Source organism: Vulpes lagopus, chromosome 19 (assembly GCF_018345385.1).
Source record: "Vulpes lagopus strain Blue_001 chromosome 19, ASM1834538v1, whole genome shotgun sequence".
Classification (NCBI taxonomy): Eukaryota; Metazoa; Chordata; class Mammalia; order Carnivora; family Canidae; genus Vulpes; species Vulpes lagopus.
This window is the reverse complement of record NC_054842.1, coordinates 26,362,434-26,379,894: the sequence shown is the minus strand read 5'-3', so window position 1 is coordinate 26,379,894 and position 17,461 is coordinate 26,362,434. Positions and strand designations below refer to the sequence as shown.

Below are 17,461 nucleotides of genomic sequence, written 5' to 3'. Positions count from 1 at the left end.
AGAAAGATGGAAGATTTGGACATTATATTTAAAAACAGAAAGAGAGGGAGAAATATTCAGTGTGGGTTCCTCCTACGTGGAAGAGCATGTGGGAAAATGGGAGACTGCCAGAAAGTGGAAAGCAAAATGATGAAAGATTGACAGTCTATACTGAGCCATGGGATCAAAGCTTTGGTAGCTTCACCTGGGAAAGGATAAGACAGTATAGAGTTAGCTGAGTTTTTCTAAACAGGCATAGGGTTGGTACAACGGAGATGTTAAGCAATTGTTCCAAGTCTTTTGATAATAAAACTGGGGTGGGGGCAGGAAGAGCATTCTACAACTAGAATAGAACAAGTTCAAAGAGGCTGAAAAAAGAACTGAATTTCAGATGATTGAAGGCTACATAAGAATACCAGGGGAGGTATGTGCTGTCTGCCCACAGTTTAGCTGCATATGTGCCTGAAGAGTAGAGTTAGGAATACATTAATAGGATTTTGAATATATTCATTTAATTCTGCCCACATAATGTTAAGTTCTTTTGCTCTCTGCTGCTTGAAGACTGTCAAGGGCCAGTAACACCATGCTCTACTAGAAATGCAGAACCTGAAGCCTCATAGTATACCTACTGAATCAGAAATTGGCATTTTATGATTCTCAAGGGAAGGTATCTTTTCCTTCTACAGAGGACTATGCTACTCTCAATTAAATGCAGTATTTCAAATTCTTAAAGTAATTATGAAAACTTTTATCACAGTGTGACTGACAGAGAGGAAGCTGTCTGGTGATCACATTTACCTTCCTTGTATTTCAAATGCCATTAGTTAACTGCCTTATTGAACATTTCCAAAGACATCCACTAAAAGTTGTTTTTATAAACACGAGAAAATTAGATTTATAAAGTTCTTACAGAAGCAAATAAGCTGATTTTCAAAACTGGCCTCCTCTTACAGCTAAGTCTTACATAAATATTATGACAAGTGTAAAATCAGTAACAACGTGTGCAACAAAATAGCAGAGGATCTGACATCCCACTACTGACTCAAGTGTGGCCCTAGTAGAAGCATCAGAAAGAGAACCAGGGACTGGAATGGGTCTGGACGCATGGTGCTGTGTCACAAGCTAGCTGTGTGTCTCTCTCATCCTCCCTGGACCTTGGTTTCCTCATCTGTGAAGGACTGCTGAGTTGGCTTTGAGAGCTTCCACATGTTCAACATTCTAAGATCCTATGAGCTACAGCACTCTGGGAAACCTAACTGCCCTTAATGCCCTGCGTTTAATCCTGCCATTGTTTGCACGAACCACTCCTGAAGGGGCGAGTTGCTGGAAACCACTGTCTAAATACCAAACAGAGGACTGGAAATACCTCTCCTGGGAGCAGGCAGGTGTGGGCTTCAGGTCCAGCAGGGTGAGCAGCTTGTAGTCCTTGTAAACAGCTGGCAGCTCAGCCCAGCTGCTGAGAGATCAGAGAAGTGTGGGCTGCTCACCCACGTGCAATTATGTGTAAGATACGGCAAGTCTAAAAATAGCCTGAGCTCAGCCACAGAGGTTAATACTGGCAATGGCTTTTAACTCAACTGTCAGGATGACAGGAAGAGGAGTAACTATAGCAACAGAAAAATGAATACGTAAAACAAGTCTTCTGAAGTTGACAGGAAAGTTAGGTTTAATAAAACATGTATTTTCAATTCCTGTCTCTCAGTCTTTGAGTTCAAGTAGTTCAATTATGTGGAAGTAATAAAATTAGAATTTTGATAAAACAAACGTTCCTTTAGTTTTGGGTTCCAGGACCGTAAGGGAAGAATCGATAACTTGTTGATGTTATTAGCTCTATAATTAAAGGACCATTTGAAAAGATGCCTTTATATAATTTTTAACTGAGAGGATTTTCTCTGTATTTGTTCTATCAGTTATAAAAATAGCTTTGAACTGTACTTGACATTTTAAAATATTACTTCTTGTCTGATGAAAATGTAGGGTGATACAGAATTGTCTTGAAATGAAAGGAACTTAGTGAAAACAATTAACACGAGGAGAGGATCCAGAGAAATAACTCCGAGAGTAAGTTTCTGATGCTGTTCTCACAGCTGCCATTGGTAGCCCAGGGCATATTGGAGGCCCAGCAGTGCTCATGTCAAGGAGTCTGTATCATTCTGTTCTGCTAAAGCTATTCTTGATCAAAGAGCTCATGCACCTCCCTCTGAGGACTGGCATATCCCAAATTCCTGTATCTTTCTGCATCATCTGATAAAGGAATATTTAGTTAAGTGCTGGGAAATTTGGTATTGGTCCTACTTCTCCCACTAACTAGTTGTAGGGGCCCAGACCTATCAATACCCAGCACTTTGCTCATGGGTTTGATGAGTGTCTCAGGATCTTCTCTGAAAAGGGACAGTTAGGAGTTGTGGGGACATAGGAGAGAATTTGTGTTGAAAACCCAACTTTGGGCCGTGCCCTCTGTTGGGCTTTAAAAACATTAGTCTTGGCAACAAATTGGCAAGTTAGATGATTGTGGCTCCACAGTATATATGAAGACATGATCCTAAGCAGGCTGAGCCAAAAAGTGACAGAGTCTGATCTCATTCTGTGTCTGTATGGTGCCACACAAGGCTGCCTTTCCTGACACTACTCCAGATACTCTTATAACTGACTCTTGCCTACAGTTTAAAGATGACCTCCTAGGTGCTTCAGCCATCTATAGACTTTCCTGCATTTTCTAAACATAAAAAATTAGGTCCCCTGGAGAACCCCTGTATAATCTTCTTTTCATCCAGGCCATCACTGTTAATAATTATTTTCACATCAAATATATACTACTGTGCTACCTATCTTTTCCCTTAGTAATATAGCACAAACATTTCCTTATGTTGATAAAAATATTTTAATATCTAGTATTAAGATTGCATTACACAGTTATAATTAGTCATTTACTAATGGTTTTTTCAGTTGTTCCAATTTTGTTGCCTTAATAATCAGGAAAAATAGAAAACATCATATGGAAAAATACTAGGGTACCAAAGTCATTTTTAAAGGAAGTACAGGAAGCCAAAAAGTAAATCAAGGGCTTTACCTGAATTAGTCTTTGTGTCTTACTCTAATTTTTCCTTGGAATCAAAACTGCCTATGACACAGGAATACCCTTTAATAAACTAATATTATAATAGGCAGGTGAAATGAAATGCATCTGTGGGCCCTGGGGCCAGGGATTCTTTGCAGCATCCTTCAACTCTGCTTTAAAAAGGCAGTCCTGCTGTTTATATGGAGAAAAGAAGTTGACAGCTCTATGCAGGGATTCTGGCTGAAAGTGAAACGTACACACAAAAACAAATTTAGTTTTGTGGCTTGTTGAAAATTCACATCTGGTATGGGCTTTTCTTTAATTAAAGTGATTCCCCCTCCCATGCAATGAGAAAATACTCTTACAGGCTGACTGAGAGACCAAAATCAGAGCAAAAGCTCTTTGAAAATTCTGTGGCTTAAGTAAAGCTGCTTTAAAAGCTGCTATGTGGACCAAACAACTTAGAAATTTCCTAACAGGATTTTCTAGAGTTCCAGTAAATCTTTCTCTCAGTCACTTCTTTGTTCTACTTTGGTCGAAAACCAAATCAAGCAATACAAAGGTCACCCACACAGCCAGGAAAGCAAACATACACATATATACCCGCCCACACACTTGCTTTAAAATTAAAATTATAATTAACTAAAATTAGTTACATAATATATACAATTTATATATAAACTATCTCTCTGGGATGGCCAGGGTGGCTCAGCAGTTGAGCATCTGCCTTTGGCTCAGGGCGTGATCCCGGGGTCCGGGATCGAGTCCAGCATCGGGCTCCTTGTGGGGAGCCTGCTTCTCCCTCTGCCTATGTCTCTGCCGCTCTCTGTGTCTTTCATGAATAAATAAATAAAATCTTTAATAAATAAATAAATAAATAAATAAATAAATAAATAAATAAATAAACTATCTCTATTCATCACTTCTTTTTGGTAAATTTTAAAGTGGGATGCTATGAGAGTCATGAGAACTTCATTCTATATGAATTTTTAAAAATTATCATAATGAAGCATATAAATAAACCACTCTGACAGGGTGAATCAGATGTGACAAGGGTAACATTTCTTGCTGATAAGAGACACTACCCTTTTGATCACCTGTTGGGATTTCTTCTGTTATTTCTGCCTCTTGAGCTCTTTTCTCTGAAGGAGTGGTCAGGAGAAGAGAAATAAGGCTGAGGCTAGAACAGAGCCCAGCCAGCTGCCTAGAAGACGCTGGTAGACAAGCAGCCACTGAGGTCAAGCACCTCTCCAACCGTAAGAGGATATTTGCTCCTTGCTAGAGGCCAGTATGGTTCAGGCTACACTTCAATGACAGCTGTTCTGACCACATGCAGTGGACTCATGGTCTAACTGCTGAGAGATTAGTGGAGTCCAAGGTAGAGTCCAGTGAAGGCCCCAGAAATGGGCTACTCTTAGGACCCCTGCCAGGGGGTAGGGGCTTTGGTGGATTCTCTTTGGTTTCCCCTCAGAAGTGGGATGCATCCTGATTTCCTGTAATACTTGGTATTGCCATTTGTCCATACTCATAGAGCAGAATACTGGCCATTTCCATTACAGATTATGTTTTATTCTCCTAACTAGTTCCTGAACTACAGATACTAGATACTGAAGGATGGAAAAAGAAAGAATGCCCATAAGAGAACTGAAAAAGAGTAACAGTCTGTATTATAAAGTTCTGCAATCAGTACAGAGTTGCTAAAGTAAAACATACATGATCCAGCAGAGACCATTTTTAATACAAAATACAGAACTTTCACAAATGTAGAGAGTAATGCCTGATGACTTTCTAATGTGACATATGTATGACTCACATGCAAACGGAACTTCAAACTAGGACATTTTTGAGAACATAAGCAGTCAGAAGTAAAAAAGGTCATGTAGTCCTGACATGCATTTTAGGTTGGTGGTTAAACACATGTATTTTTAAAAAATAAAGCACTGTCAAAATAATGATCACATAGGTAATTACAGACAGGTTGGCACAACAGTAGAGCTGACTATTTGATCTCGAAAGCTCAATGTTTCTTTTTTTTTGGTTTGTTTTGTTTTAGATTTATTTATTTTTTTGAGAGAAAGAGAGAGTGCGTGTGGTGGGGAGGGTCAGAGGGAGAAGGAGAGAGAATCTCAAGCAGACTCCATGCTGAGCAAAGATACTGATTCTGGGCTTGATCTTATGGCCCTGAGATCACAACCTTAGCTGAAACCAAGAGCCGGATGCTTAACCAACTGCACCACTCAGGGACCCTTGAAAGTGCAACATTTCATTTTGGTTTGAGGTAGACAAGTATTTACAGAGGGGAGTATAGCAGTTAAGAATTGAAATCTAGGGGGATCCCTGGGTGGCTCAGCGGTTTTGCGCCTGCCTTTGGCCCAGGGCGTGATCCTGGAGTCCCGGGATTGAGTCCCGCGTTGGGCTCCTTGCATGTGGCCTGCTTCTCCCTCTGCCTGTGTCTCTGCCTCTCTCTCTATGTCTATCATAAATAAACAAAAATAAATCGTTAAAAAAAAAAAAAGAATTGAAATCTATGGTTAAACTGCTTGCTTTTAAGTTTCTACTCTCTTTACTAGTGATATAATCTTGGGATATTTAATTAATCTTTCTGAGCTTCAGTTTCCTCATTTGTACAATGTGGATAGTAACAGTACCTCTACCACAGTGCTGCTGTGAGGATTAGTGAGATAATGCATGTGAAAAGTTTAACCCAGAGCCAACCGGATACTGTTGTTATGACTATCATTACTTCTAGGGCCAAAGTAACTCACTCACCAAGATGAGTGTCCATCACCTTTGCACAGTATTTGCACATGGCATCCAGGTCATTCAACTGTCCTTGAAGGAAGGAAATCTGGGCTTCTAATTCTTCCTCCTGAAATGAAAGGGATAAAAATACAGAAATTTTATTTATTTATTTTTAAAGAGGAATTGATTTAGAGAGAGAAAGAGATAGAGAACATGCATTTGAGTGGGGGAAGGGGCAGCAGGAGAGAATCTTCAAGCAGACTCGCCACTGAGCATGGAGCCTGATGTGGGGCTCAATCCCACCATCAATGAGATTATGATCTGAGCTGAAACCAAGAATCAGATGCTTAACTGACTGAGCCACCTAGGTGCCCCATATGGAAACTTTAAAAAATTTAAGTAAAATCCCCAAAGTTCTCCAAACAATTTGGACAATTTCAAAGAGGCACAATGTCTTTTCAGTTGTAGACAAACAAAAGAAAATAGCAAAGAAATAAGAGCAAACCCACCAGTGTCGCCATCAGCAAAATAAGAGAAGGGTAAATGGAATTTTTTAAAAATCTGGACTTTTTCTAATGAATACAAGCTTTGTGCTATGTGTAAATGCTTACCCATACAACCCTGTATAAAAAAAAGGCCATGCAATATCTTCAATAACTGGGCCATACAAACTGGAGTATAAATGCAATTTCAGGCAGATGGGTACAAGAACATTACATTTCCTCACGCACATTTAGGGAACCAGAGACAATGATAATCTCCTAAAATGTAAGATTTCCCAAAGCACTTGGAAAAGCTTTGCCCCTACAGCCCATAAATAGCTGCTCTTACATTTCCTCTTTTGATATGACACAAGAGAATTTTATTTATGTGATTGTTTCTAGGGAAAAAATACTCTGGGTTGAATAATTATCTATGTGGTAAAAGACAATCTAACTATAACAACAACAACAAAGTCATTTTTTAAGAAAAAAACCTACATGCAAAAAAATTTCCCAAGGAAATTTGGAAGATTAAGAGAATTTTTTTCAGAGCAAGAGAATACAGGCATACCCTAGAGAGCTTATGGGTTTGGTTCCAGAGAACTGCAATAAACAGTATCACAATAAAGTGAGTGAAATGAATTTTTTGGTTTCCCAGTGCATATAAAAGTTGTGTTTATAAATGTAAAAAGAAAAAGATATGTTTATATCATACTATAGTCATTTAAGTGTGCATTAGCATTATGTCTGAAACAACAATGTATATACCTTAATTTAAAAACATTTTATTATGGGGCACCTGGCTGGCTTAGCCAATAGAACATAAGACTCTTGATCTCAGGGTTTTAAGTTCAAGCCCCATGTTGGATATAGAGATTACTTAAGAATAGAAACTGTAAAAAAAAAAAAAAAACTTTATTGCTAAAAATGCTAACCATCATCTGAGCTTTCTGCTGGTAAGGACTCTGGTCTCCATGTTAATGGATCACAGTGGTGGTTGCTGACACCTGGGGTGACTGTGGCAATTTCTTAAAATAAGATAACAATGATGTCTGCCATATTGACGGACTCTTCCTTTCATGAACAACTTCTGTGTAGCATGTGATGCTGTTTAATAGCATTTTACTCACAGGAGAACTTCTTTCAAAATTGGAGTCAATCCTCTCAAACCCTGCTGCTGCTTTATCAACTAAGTTTATGTTTCAACAGTCTTCATAGCATCTGCACCAGGAAAAGATTCTATCTCAAGAAACCACTTTCTTTGCTCACCCATAAGAAGCAACTCCTCATCCGTTAGTTTGATCATGAGATCGCAGTAATTTAGTCACAGCTACAGGTTCCATTTCTAATTCTAGTTCTCTTGAATTTCCACCACATCTGCAGTTACATCCTCCACTGAAGTCTTGAACCTCTCAAAGTTATCCATGAGTGTTAGAATCAGCTTTTTCCAACCTCCTGTTAATTTTGATATTTTTACCTCTTCCTATGCTTCATTAATGTTTTTAATGGCATCCAAAAGGTGCCTCCTTTCCAGGTTTCCAATTTACTTTGCCTAGATCCACCAGAAGAATCACTATCAATGGCAGCTAGAGCCTTATGAAATGTATTTCTTAAATAATAAGACTTAAAAGTCAAAATTGCTCCTTGATCCATGGACTGCAGAACGGATGTTGTATTAGTAGGCAAGAAAACAACATTAATCTTATTGTCCACTTCTATCAGAGCTCTCAGGTGACCAGGTGCACTGCCAATGAACAGTAATATTTTCGAAGGAATTTTTCTTTTTTCTGAGCAGGAGGTCTCGGGGGTGGGCTTAAAATATTCAGTACACCATGTTATAAATAGATGTGCTGTCATTCAGGCTTCGTTGTTCCATTTAATGAGGAAAGGCAGAGGAGATTTGGCACAGTTCTTACGGGCCCCAGGATTTTCAGAATGGTCCATGAGCAATGGCCTCAACTTATAGTTACCAGCTGCATTAGCCCCTAATGAGAATCAGTCTGTTCCCTGAAGCTCTGAAGCCAGGCACTGACTCCTTCTCTGTAGCTATGAAAGTCCTACATGGCATCTTTTCCCCAGAGGTGGCTGTGTCATCTACAATGAAAATCTGCTGTTTAGCGCAGCCACCTTCATGAATTATCTTAGCTTGATCTTCTGGATCACTTGCTGCTCACCTTGCACTTTGATGTTACGGAGATGGCTTCTTCCCTTAAACATCGTGAACCCGCCTCTGCTGGCTTCAGACTTTTCCTCTGCAGCTTCCTCACCTCTCAGCCTTCACAGAATTGAAATGAGTCAGGACCCTGCTCTGGATTAGACCTGGGCTTAAGGGAATGTTGTGACTGGTTTGTTCTATCCAGAGCACTCCATATCAGCAATAATGCTGTTTCTCTTATCATTCATATGTTCACTGGGGCAGCACTTTTAATTTCCTTCAAAAACTTTCCCTTTGCATTCACAACTTGGCTAACTGTCTGGCACCAGAGGGCTAGCTTTCAGCCTATCTCAGCTTTCAACACCACTCCCTCACTAAGCTTAACGATTTCTAGCTTTTGATTTAAAGTGAGAGATGTGTGACTCTTCCTTTCATATGAACACCTGGAAGTCACTGTAGGGTTATTAATTGGCCTAATTTCAATATTGTGTCTCAGGGAATAGGGAGCCCAAGGAGGGGGAGGCAGGTGGGGAGATGGTTAGTCAGTCAGAATACACATTTATTAAGTTTATTGTCTTAAATGGGTGCAGTTGGTGGCACCCCCAGATACTTAGAATAGTAACATCAAAGATCACTTATCACAGATTACCAAACAAATACATTAGTAATGAATGAGTTTGAATGAAATATGGTGAGAATTACCAAAATGTGACCCAGGGACATAAACTGACCAAATGCTGTTGGAAAAATGGTGCCATTAGATAGGCGTGCTTGATTCAAGATTGCCACAAACCTTCGATTTATAAGAAATGCAGTATCTGCAAAGTGTAATAAGATGAAGTATGCCTATAATCCTCATTCTATAGGAATTTTAAACCAAGTTCATTAGAATACAAAGAAAGGATGTTGCCAGAGGTGCAAGAAGCTAGAAAATTGATTTTCCAGTCTTAGGTGCTAGTTCTTTCACATAAAAATCTGTGTTGTTGAAAAGAAAGCAGAAGAAACTTAATGAGATATGCTTTTTTCTTAGCGACTGAGTATAATTTGACTTATAGATGGAAATAAATAGTTGAAAAGGTTACTTGTAGGTGTATTATGTTTTAGCAAAACACAATGCAACACTGAAAAGCATTGTTTTTAACTACTGCATAGAGAATGAGCCCTTAGAAATATGCATTTAAAAGCCTGACACAGAAAACCAAATTTTAGAGCTAGCAGTAGCTCTGAAACCAAATTATTGTAAAATGCCCACTGTAGGATATATAAGCACTAATTGTGCTTTACATACAGCACAAAGTGCAGCAGCTTCTACTCTGGTGCTCAAATAATGACCAGAAGACTCAGCCAAGGAAGGATCAGAGGGGTAGGTGGGTAGGCAGGTGCCACTTTCCTAACTCTCTGGCTGGACTTTGAGATGGAAAGGGATGGAGTGTTTCAGGGCATCTTTATTCTCTCTTTTCTCCTTTGTTTCTGCAAAGGCTTAAGTTTTTCCTAATCTATCAGGGTGCTAGAAATTACGGAGAGAAGGCTACATCTGCTGGTTGACTATGGTTATGGTTCGTCTCTAAGACGGCCACTGTCAATTCCTTCCCTCCCTCTATGTATGCTGTTCCTCTCATCAAGAGGTAGTAGTAGTATCTGTTTCCCCTCCCCTTGAATCTGGGCTGGCCTGGTGACTTGCCCTGACCCAGAGATTGTAGTAAAAGTCACACTGTGCCAGTTCTAGGCTAGTGTTAAGAGGCTGGCCAACTTCTGCTTACTTCTGCTTATCATCTGCTAGAGGAAAAGAGGTACCAACTTGTAAAGAAGTTCAGGCTAGAATACTGAAAGAGGAGAAAAAATATGTAGAGAAAGGCCATGAGAGAAGCACTGAGGTTCCAGACATGTAAATGAAATCTACCAGGACCTTTTAGCCCAATTCATCTGAAGCAAGCTAAGTGGGCGACTCAGTCAACATCACATGAAGCAGAACAGCCCAACCAAATGCCTGACCATAATCCCATGAGAAACAGCAGTGCTGCTGTTTTAGGGAGTGGAATTTCGGATTAGTGTGTTATGCAGCAATGGATAACTGAAATAGTGCTACAACGGACAGAACTCTAGACTGGTATATTGTTATATGGCACGAGGAAATCTGAATTCTATTTCTAGTCCCGCCATTAACAAGTCATGTAACCCTAAGTAATCCTCACCCGATTTGGGGCTCAATTCAGCACTCTTTGGAGAACATCTAAATTAGACACTTTGCTTCCAAGGAGTTTATAATCTTGTAGCTGGAATAGGAGTGTTATATAAATTAGTGTATGAGATAGAGCACATGCAACTCCTATAATGAAATAAGAGTAATTCTTTTGGAAATCCTGGTCCCTGTCTCCTGTCACCTCTATTGAACAAGTCACTTTTTCAGTGCTAGACAGACACAATCCCAGCTGGATGAGCTCAAAACTGTACAGGGGCCAGAGGCTGCCAGAAGCCCAAGTTTTTCCTTGCATGTGGCTACCAAGTGGGGGTGCTGGAGGCCCAGAGTAGACAAAGGGCACTAGGAATGCACTGCCTCCTGGCTTAAAAACATCCCATTTATCTTATATATTAGTTTAGTTTGGATTTAGCAATCATTTCTTTTAAAATAGAAAAACCCTTGGGAGCTTTAATCTTTGGTAGTCACTCCTATCTAAATGGATTTATTTTGTTTAGTTTGTTTTCTTTTTAAAAGCTGAGAGGGAAGAAGAACTTGAGAGAAGACCCCTTTGAGAAGGGAGGTCTGGTCTGCCGGCAGTGAGGTGTTGGACAGCTGAAGGAAGTCTGCAGTTCAAAGGGGGTCTTTCTATCAAACATTTTACTGTGCTAGCAGGAACATTTGAATACTAAAACCGTGGTGAGACTGGTGTCCACAGGGAAGCCCTGAGAACATGGCAGCTCGCAGCACTTGCTGGATGAGGGTCCATGAGCGTAAGGACGGTGTTTTCCAAGTCGGTAGCTGTGCTTATGGCTCTAGCAGCAAATGAAGAGTGTTTTCTTGCCTTAATCCCAAGTAAACCTCAGTACAAATGGAATCTACACTGTAGAAAATGATGACTTTCATACCTTTAAAACTTTTTTTCAAAGGAAGGCCCACCAAATGAGATAAGAGGAACATTCTGGTTGAAACAGGTGGAGGAGCCCAAGAACCTCTTCCACTTGGAAATTTGAAATCCAGTGTATTACCCCTCTAGAGTTTGCTTAATCTTAAAACATTCCTAAACCCTTCAACTTTCTCAGACTTATAAATAGAAATGGAATCACTTGGAGGCAAAGGGTGGCTTGTCACTTATTTTTCATTCTATTATATAATTACAGATAAAATAAGAGCCAAGAATTGAGTTTCTAAAGTTGTGGGAACCAACTTTACATTTCTATCTTAGCTTCTCATGCTTCATTCCCCATTCCCCCCGCCCACCCCCAACATGCTTTAAACACTGACAGCTTTAGTCATTTGTTTTCAGTAAACTGGTCCTCTGTAATCAAAAACAAATGCTTGGCTAATTGCCGTGAAGTTTTAAGGAAACAAGTAGTTAGTGTAATTTTTATGTGTAAATAAAACACTGCAGAGAAATCTTTATATTTTCTGGCATCTACGTTCTGCCTTCCATTACAGGAGGTAGTGTGGAGGATGAGGTTGGAATTCCGGTATAGACACATCTAGGTTCAAATCATGGTTCTGCCAGTAACTAGCTGCATAACATTGGATAAGTTCTTTAATTTCTTTTTCCCCTCACCTCCACTGGCTGAATTGGTGAGAGAATGAAATGAGAACACAGGTAGGGCATCTGGCACTGAGCAGTTACTCAATAAAGGCAATTATTCTTTCTTTTAAAAATTTCATGTATAATCAGGTCAAAACAGTGAAATGGAATTTAACTACAGGGTTTTATGATTTACTGCTGGAAAACACTGGTTCATAGTTTCAAAACTTTATGTGGCTTAGCACAGAAAGACTAATTAGGGCTAAAGGCAAGAAACTGATGGAGGTTTATGAAGTATAGCCGCATGCAGACTACTGTGTGTGCAACACATCACCTACTGTACTTGGCAGCCGTGCAGGGAAGGACCAGAGAATGAGGGCGACTCCACCTGAAGAGAAACACAGCTAGCATCTAACCCTTTATAGCAATTACAATATGCCAGCCACTGAGCTTTGCATGCATTAACTCACTTAATCCTCACAACAAAACTATGAGGTATATTCTCTCATTATTTTCTGCACGGAACATTGTCTCCTCCACTGTAAGCTACATTGTCTGGAAGTGTATGCCAAGGTTTAGGCAGCTATTTGAGGATCCAAGTCACGTGGTCCACTTTCCTATTTCTTCCCTGGGTACACATTCTTTCTAGGTTTAATTATTAAGGCCCTTCCAATGAATAACCTCACACTTCAGTTTCCTTTAAGAGAGATTCACAAATTAGAATGTTGGGCCCTAACCCCAAATTACTTAATAACCTGTTTTCCTTCAAAAACACTGAGGTATGATTGGCTGTGTTCCATTTTTACTGTTTCGACTGTATCTGGAGACTTTTTAAAAAATTTGCCTTTTAGAAAGTAGTGCTTCTACACCCTTCACCCCCAAATAGCTGAAGTATCATTACACTTCTACTCAAATATTATACATTTCAGCTGTATAAGTTGGATGATAACATGTGGAATTTATATATCAATTTTCTAATATGATTCAATGTCTTCCTGTTATTTCTTAGTTAACAGAACAAGCTTTTATAGTTTATTATTCACTTATTCTAATATATTCAGCAATATATTCGTGTGTCCTCTTAGACCTTGTGGGGAATACAATAATGAATGAGACTTGGATTCAGATCTCTCCAAATTTAAAGGTAGTTAATAGAGGAGTGAGAAGAGTTCTGTAGAAGATATGAAAGATGAGGCTTCACAATTCTATGGGGAGCAGATGACTTCCAATTCAAGAGGTGGAAAGAAAAGATTTTCTAGAAAAGGCAGCAATTTGGTGGGTCTAAAGAAGTAGGGGGGAATTGGTTCAGAAGAAATGATGAATAAAGGTGTTTTAGGAGGCAGGCGCCCAGGAAACAAAGAGTAGAGTCAGAAGTGGGGGACCTGGGCAAAGAACCCAGCCATTGAATTGAGCCACAGCATGGAGAATAGCAGGAGCTGAGGGTCAGTAGAAAAGCTCCCTTCTCTTCCCCTTCATCTCTATTACATTTTTACTTCAGATAATTATGTTTTAAGGGGTTGCAGTCTGACATGTACACTGCTGTGGCCACTGACCCTAACATGCACCATGCTTGGGATGATTACAACAGGCTGCAGCAGTGCTGCAATTAATGGACTAATTAAAACCCCAGAGTCCCTGATTTGGGAGAAAAGTGGGGCAGGAAGAGCACCAGCACGGAGTTCTGCTTAGCTCCAAGGGGTGCCCTCAGAGAGCAAGCGAAGCAGGCAAGAGAACCGACACCAACTGCAGGCAGCAGGAATAGGCTAAATATAGCAACGAGAAGACAGGAAAGACGCCCAGTCTTTCTTGAGCAGATGGGTGAACAAGAAGTGGGAAGTGAAGGAAACGGAAAGTCTCAAGGAGAAAAGTGGGAAGGCCTCGGATGTTCTGAGGAAGCTGTGGTGTACACAAGGGCAAAATACACACACGGTGTGGATGAAATCCAAGCCAGAGCATATGGTATCGGCAGAGGAAGACACCGCTAGAAAAAAACGGAAGAAGAACACAAAGATGACTTTTTAGGAGTATAAAAATAAGTGGTAAGGGTGTGTAAAGCAGCATTGTCATGTTGGAGCAAGCTGGACTAGGATCATGAGCCCTGGAGTCCGGATACGCTATGCTTCCACATACCATCTCTGTGACCCGGATCAGAAGAACAAAGCTCTCTGCCTTCCATTTCCTGTCTGTAAAATTGCAATAATGCTAAACCCGTGTCAGATGATTGTTGGAGGACTGAATTACATTAGATTTTTCCATATGAAGTGCTTTGCTTGGCACTTGGCACATGGTAAACAATAAATGTTCATCTTGTTGTTGTCTCTAGATTATAAAATTCTAGGAAGTTATTCCAAGGAATTATGGATACATGCAAAAATGTAAGTCCCAGGATATTCATCATACATTCAATGGCAACATGCATATACACACATAGTCCACACAAATCCTAAATGTCTACTCAAGATGACTTAGGTAATTTGTGGTACATTCATGAGCAGGATATTATGCAACTTTTTGAAATGTTCTCATAGGAGAACGTTTAAAGATAACATCATATAGTAAGGGAAAACAAGTTACAAAGTAGTAGGTAAAAAATGTTTCTGAAAAAAAAATATTTACCAAAATGTTTCTATTAGTTATTCTCCAAATGGTGGGATTATAATTTTTTCCCTTTTCTCTTTGCTTATTTTTTCCTGGATTTTCTACAATTAAATCAGATATTTTTGTAATAATAAAATCACAAATAACAGAATAGAGAAAAAAAAGTAAAAGGTGAATGCCAATAAGAAAAAGATGTTAATATTTTTAAATTACCCAAATTTATTCCAAATCAAACTTTAAACAACACTAGTCTAAACAAACCTGTACTCTAAACAGTAAGAACAAGTTACATGAAATAACTGGTAAAAAAAGAAAGTAAATAATTACAATATTTTTTCTAGTGTGCAAACCCTGAGCATACTTCCACGGCAAAGGCTTCTTTCTATGAATCTAAAATGCGAACATCAGTGGTTTATGCTCTTTTTTCTGACTACCTAGAAATAATGAGATTCTTACAGATACTTAAATAAGTAAAGATGGTAAGCAAATTCCCCAGTAAATAAAATAGTTCCTGCTTTCAGACATAATGCAAACAAACCTGTTAAATATGAATGGAAATTCTGAACTGAAATCCAAAGCTTAAGGTGTTACACTTTAAGGTAACAGATGATATTGAACTTGCCTTTAAAGATAATTTATTTTGACCCCCTCATTTTACAAATAAACTTTAACATAGCTAGGTAGTTAGCCAGTAGCAAAATTTGTGCTGGAAGACTTCCTTGTTTCTCAGCCACTGAAGTGGTGCTATGTCCCACCACTGAGATGCACGCTGCCTGCAGACACCAGGTATTCTCACAGGATAGGTTTTTTGTAACAATCACTGAGACCTCTCCCTCCGCCCGTGTTGCGCTACAATGGTGATGTTCCTTCCTGCCTACTGTAGCCTAGAAAAACAAGTACCAAACCCTAAACTCAACATTATTTTATAGGACTTCATACTGTTAAAAACCACTACTCTGAAGACTACGGCTAGGAAGCACCAGGAACCTGTCTCCCCACCTAGACAACAATCACACTGGTAGAATCTGTGTCATGTAACTATTTTAGAAAACTGAAGTCCATTGAAGGCTGACTACTTCCAGGGGAAGGCTTGAGGGTAAAATGAGGTTAATTTTGGTGAGTTTCAGCCATCAGCACAATAGCACAACCCATATCTCACCCCTAGCCCTGTAGCAGGCAGCTTTGTATTTGTCCCAGAGCAGCTTACATGGGATTTGTGAGATCCAGGCTGGGTAAAAAGGACCCCGTCCTCCAAACATCAGGGATTTGTGCTCTGATCGCTGACTGCCAATTCTGATCACAGAGTTAGAGACAAAGAAGAGAGTAGTCACTATTGTTGCACCCACTAACTTCCAGTGGATTTAAGGAGCTTCCATTCCAATCCCCAGTTCATTTTTTTCTTTTTCTTCTTTAGAGAGCCAAATATTAGATTAGAACATTCAAAACCTATTACATATACAAGGGAAATAAGTGACTGCATATACCCCAGGGAAAAGCACAGGTTCAGAAAAGACCTGAGAAGACAGTAAATATACACCACAGGCTGATCACTGGTACAGAGATGGCCTACAAACAAACAAAAGCCCCCAATAACAAAAAACAGTACACCCTGGGAAAAGGGGAGAATTTCTGGAGTTGCCATATTATTAGATTAGAATATTTGATTTTCAACCAAAAAAGTCACAAAACACACAAAGAAATGGTAAAGGATGACCCATTCAGGGATCCCTGGGTGGTGCAGCGGTTTAGCGCCTGTCTTTGGCCCAGGGCGCGATCCTGGAGACCCGGGGTCAAATCCCACATCGGGCTCCCGGTGCATGGAGCCTGCTTCTCCCTCTGCCTGTGTCTCTGCCTCTCTCTCTCTCTCTCTCTCTCTGTGTGACTATCATAAACAAATTAAAAAAAAAAAAAAGTAAAATATTAAAAAAAAAAAAAAAAGGATGACCCATTCAAAGGAAAAACATAATTCAACAGAAACTGGCCCTGAAAAGGACCTCATAGCATATCTACTAGAAAAAGACTTTAAAACAGCCATCTTAAAGATGCCCAAAGAACATCAAGAAAATGATGGCTGATCAAAACAGAAACATCAGTAAAGAGATTAAAAACCTAAAAAGAAACCAAAAAGAAATCCTGAAGCTGAAAAGTAACAACCTAATTATACAACTTAAGGGACAAATTAAACCCATAACTAGCAGGAAGAAGGAAATAATAAAGATTATAGCAGAGATAAATAAAATAGAGAATAGAAAACACTAGAGAAAAATCAATGAAACCAAAAGTTGGTTCTTCAAAAAAAGATCAACAAAATTGGCAAATATTTTGCTACATGGCCTAAGAAAAAAAGACTTAAATTACTAAAACCAGAAATGAAAGTAGGAGCATTAGTACTAATTCTAATAAATAAAAAGGATAGAGAATACTTTAGACATCTATATGCCAACAAACTGGATAAGCTAGACGAACCAAGTCCTAGACACACAAAATCTACTGAGACCAACTCACATAAAAAAAAAAAATGTGAATAAACCTATAACTAGTAAAGAGATTGAATCAGTAATTTAAATACTCTCAACAAAGGAAAGCTCTGGAACTGACAGTTTCACTGGTGAATTTTAGCAAACTTTTAGAAAGGAACAAATATTACTTCTTTTCAAACTTTTCCAAAAAATTGAAGCTGAGAGAACATTTCCCAACCCATTCTATGAGGCTGGTATTACCCCGA

The 17,461-nt window shown here is 39.3% G+C and overlaps 1 protein-coding gene across 7 annotated transcripts in view; it reads right to left on the bottom strand.

Moving 5' to 3' along the window:
• TBC1D5 (TBC1 domain family member 5) overlaps window positions 1-17,461 on the bottom strand; it is a 535,195-nt gene that overhangs the window by 20,843 nt on the left and 496,891 nt on the right. For all 7 annotated transcript variants that reach the window (XM_041733756.1, XM_041733755.1, XM_041733751.1 and 4 more), the window contains one exon: window positions 5,807-5,906. In XM_041733756.1, the coding sequence (XP_041589690.1) occupies window positions 5,807-5,906 (100 nt within the window). The remainder of the gene's footprint in view (window positions 1-5,806; window positions 5,907-17,461) is intronic.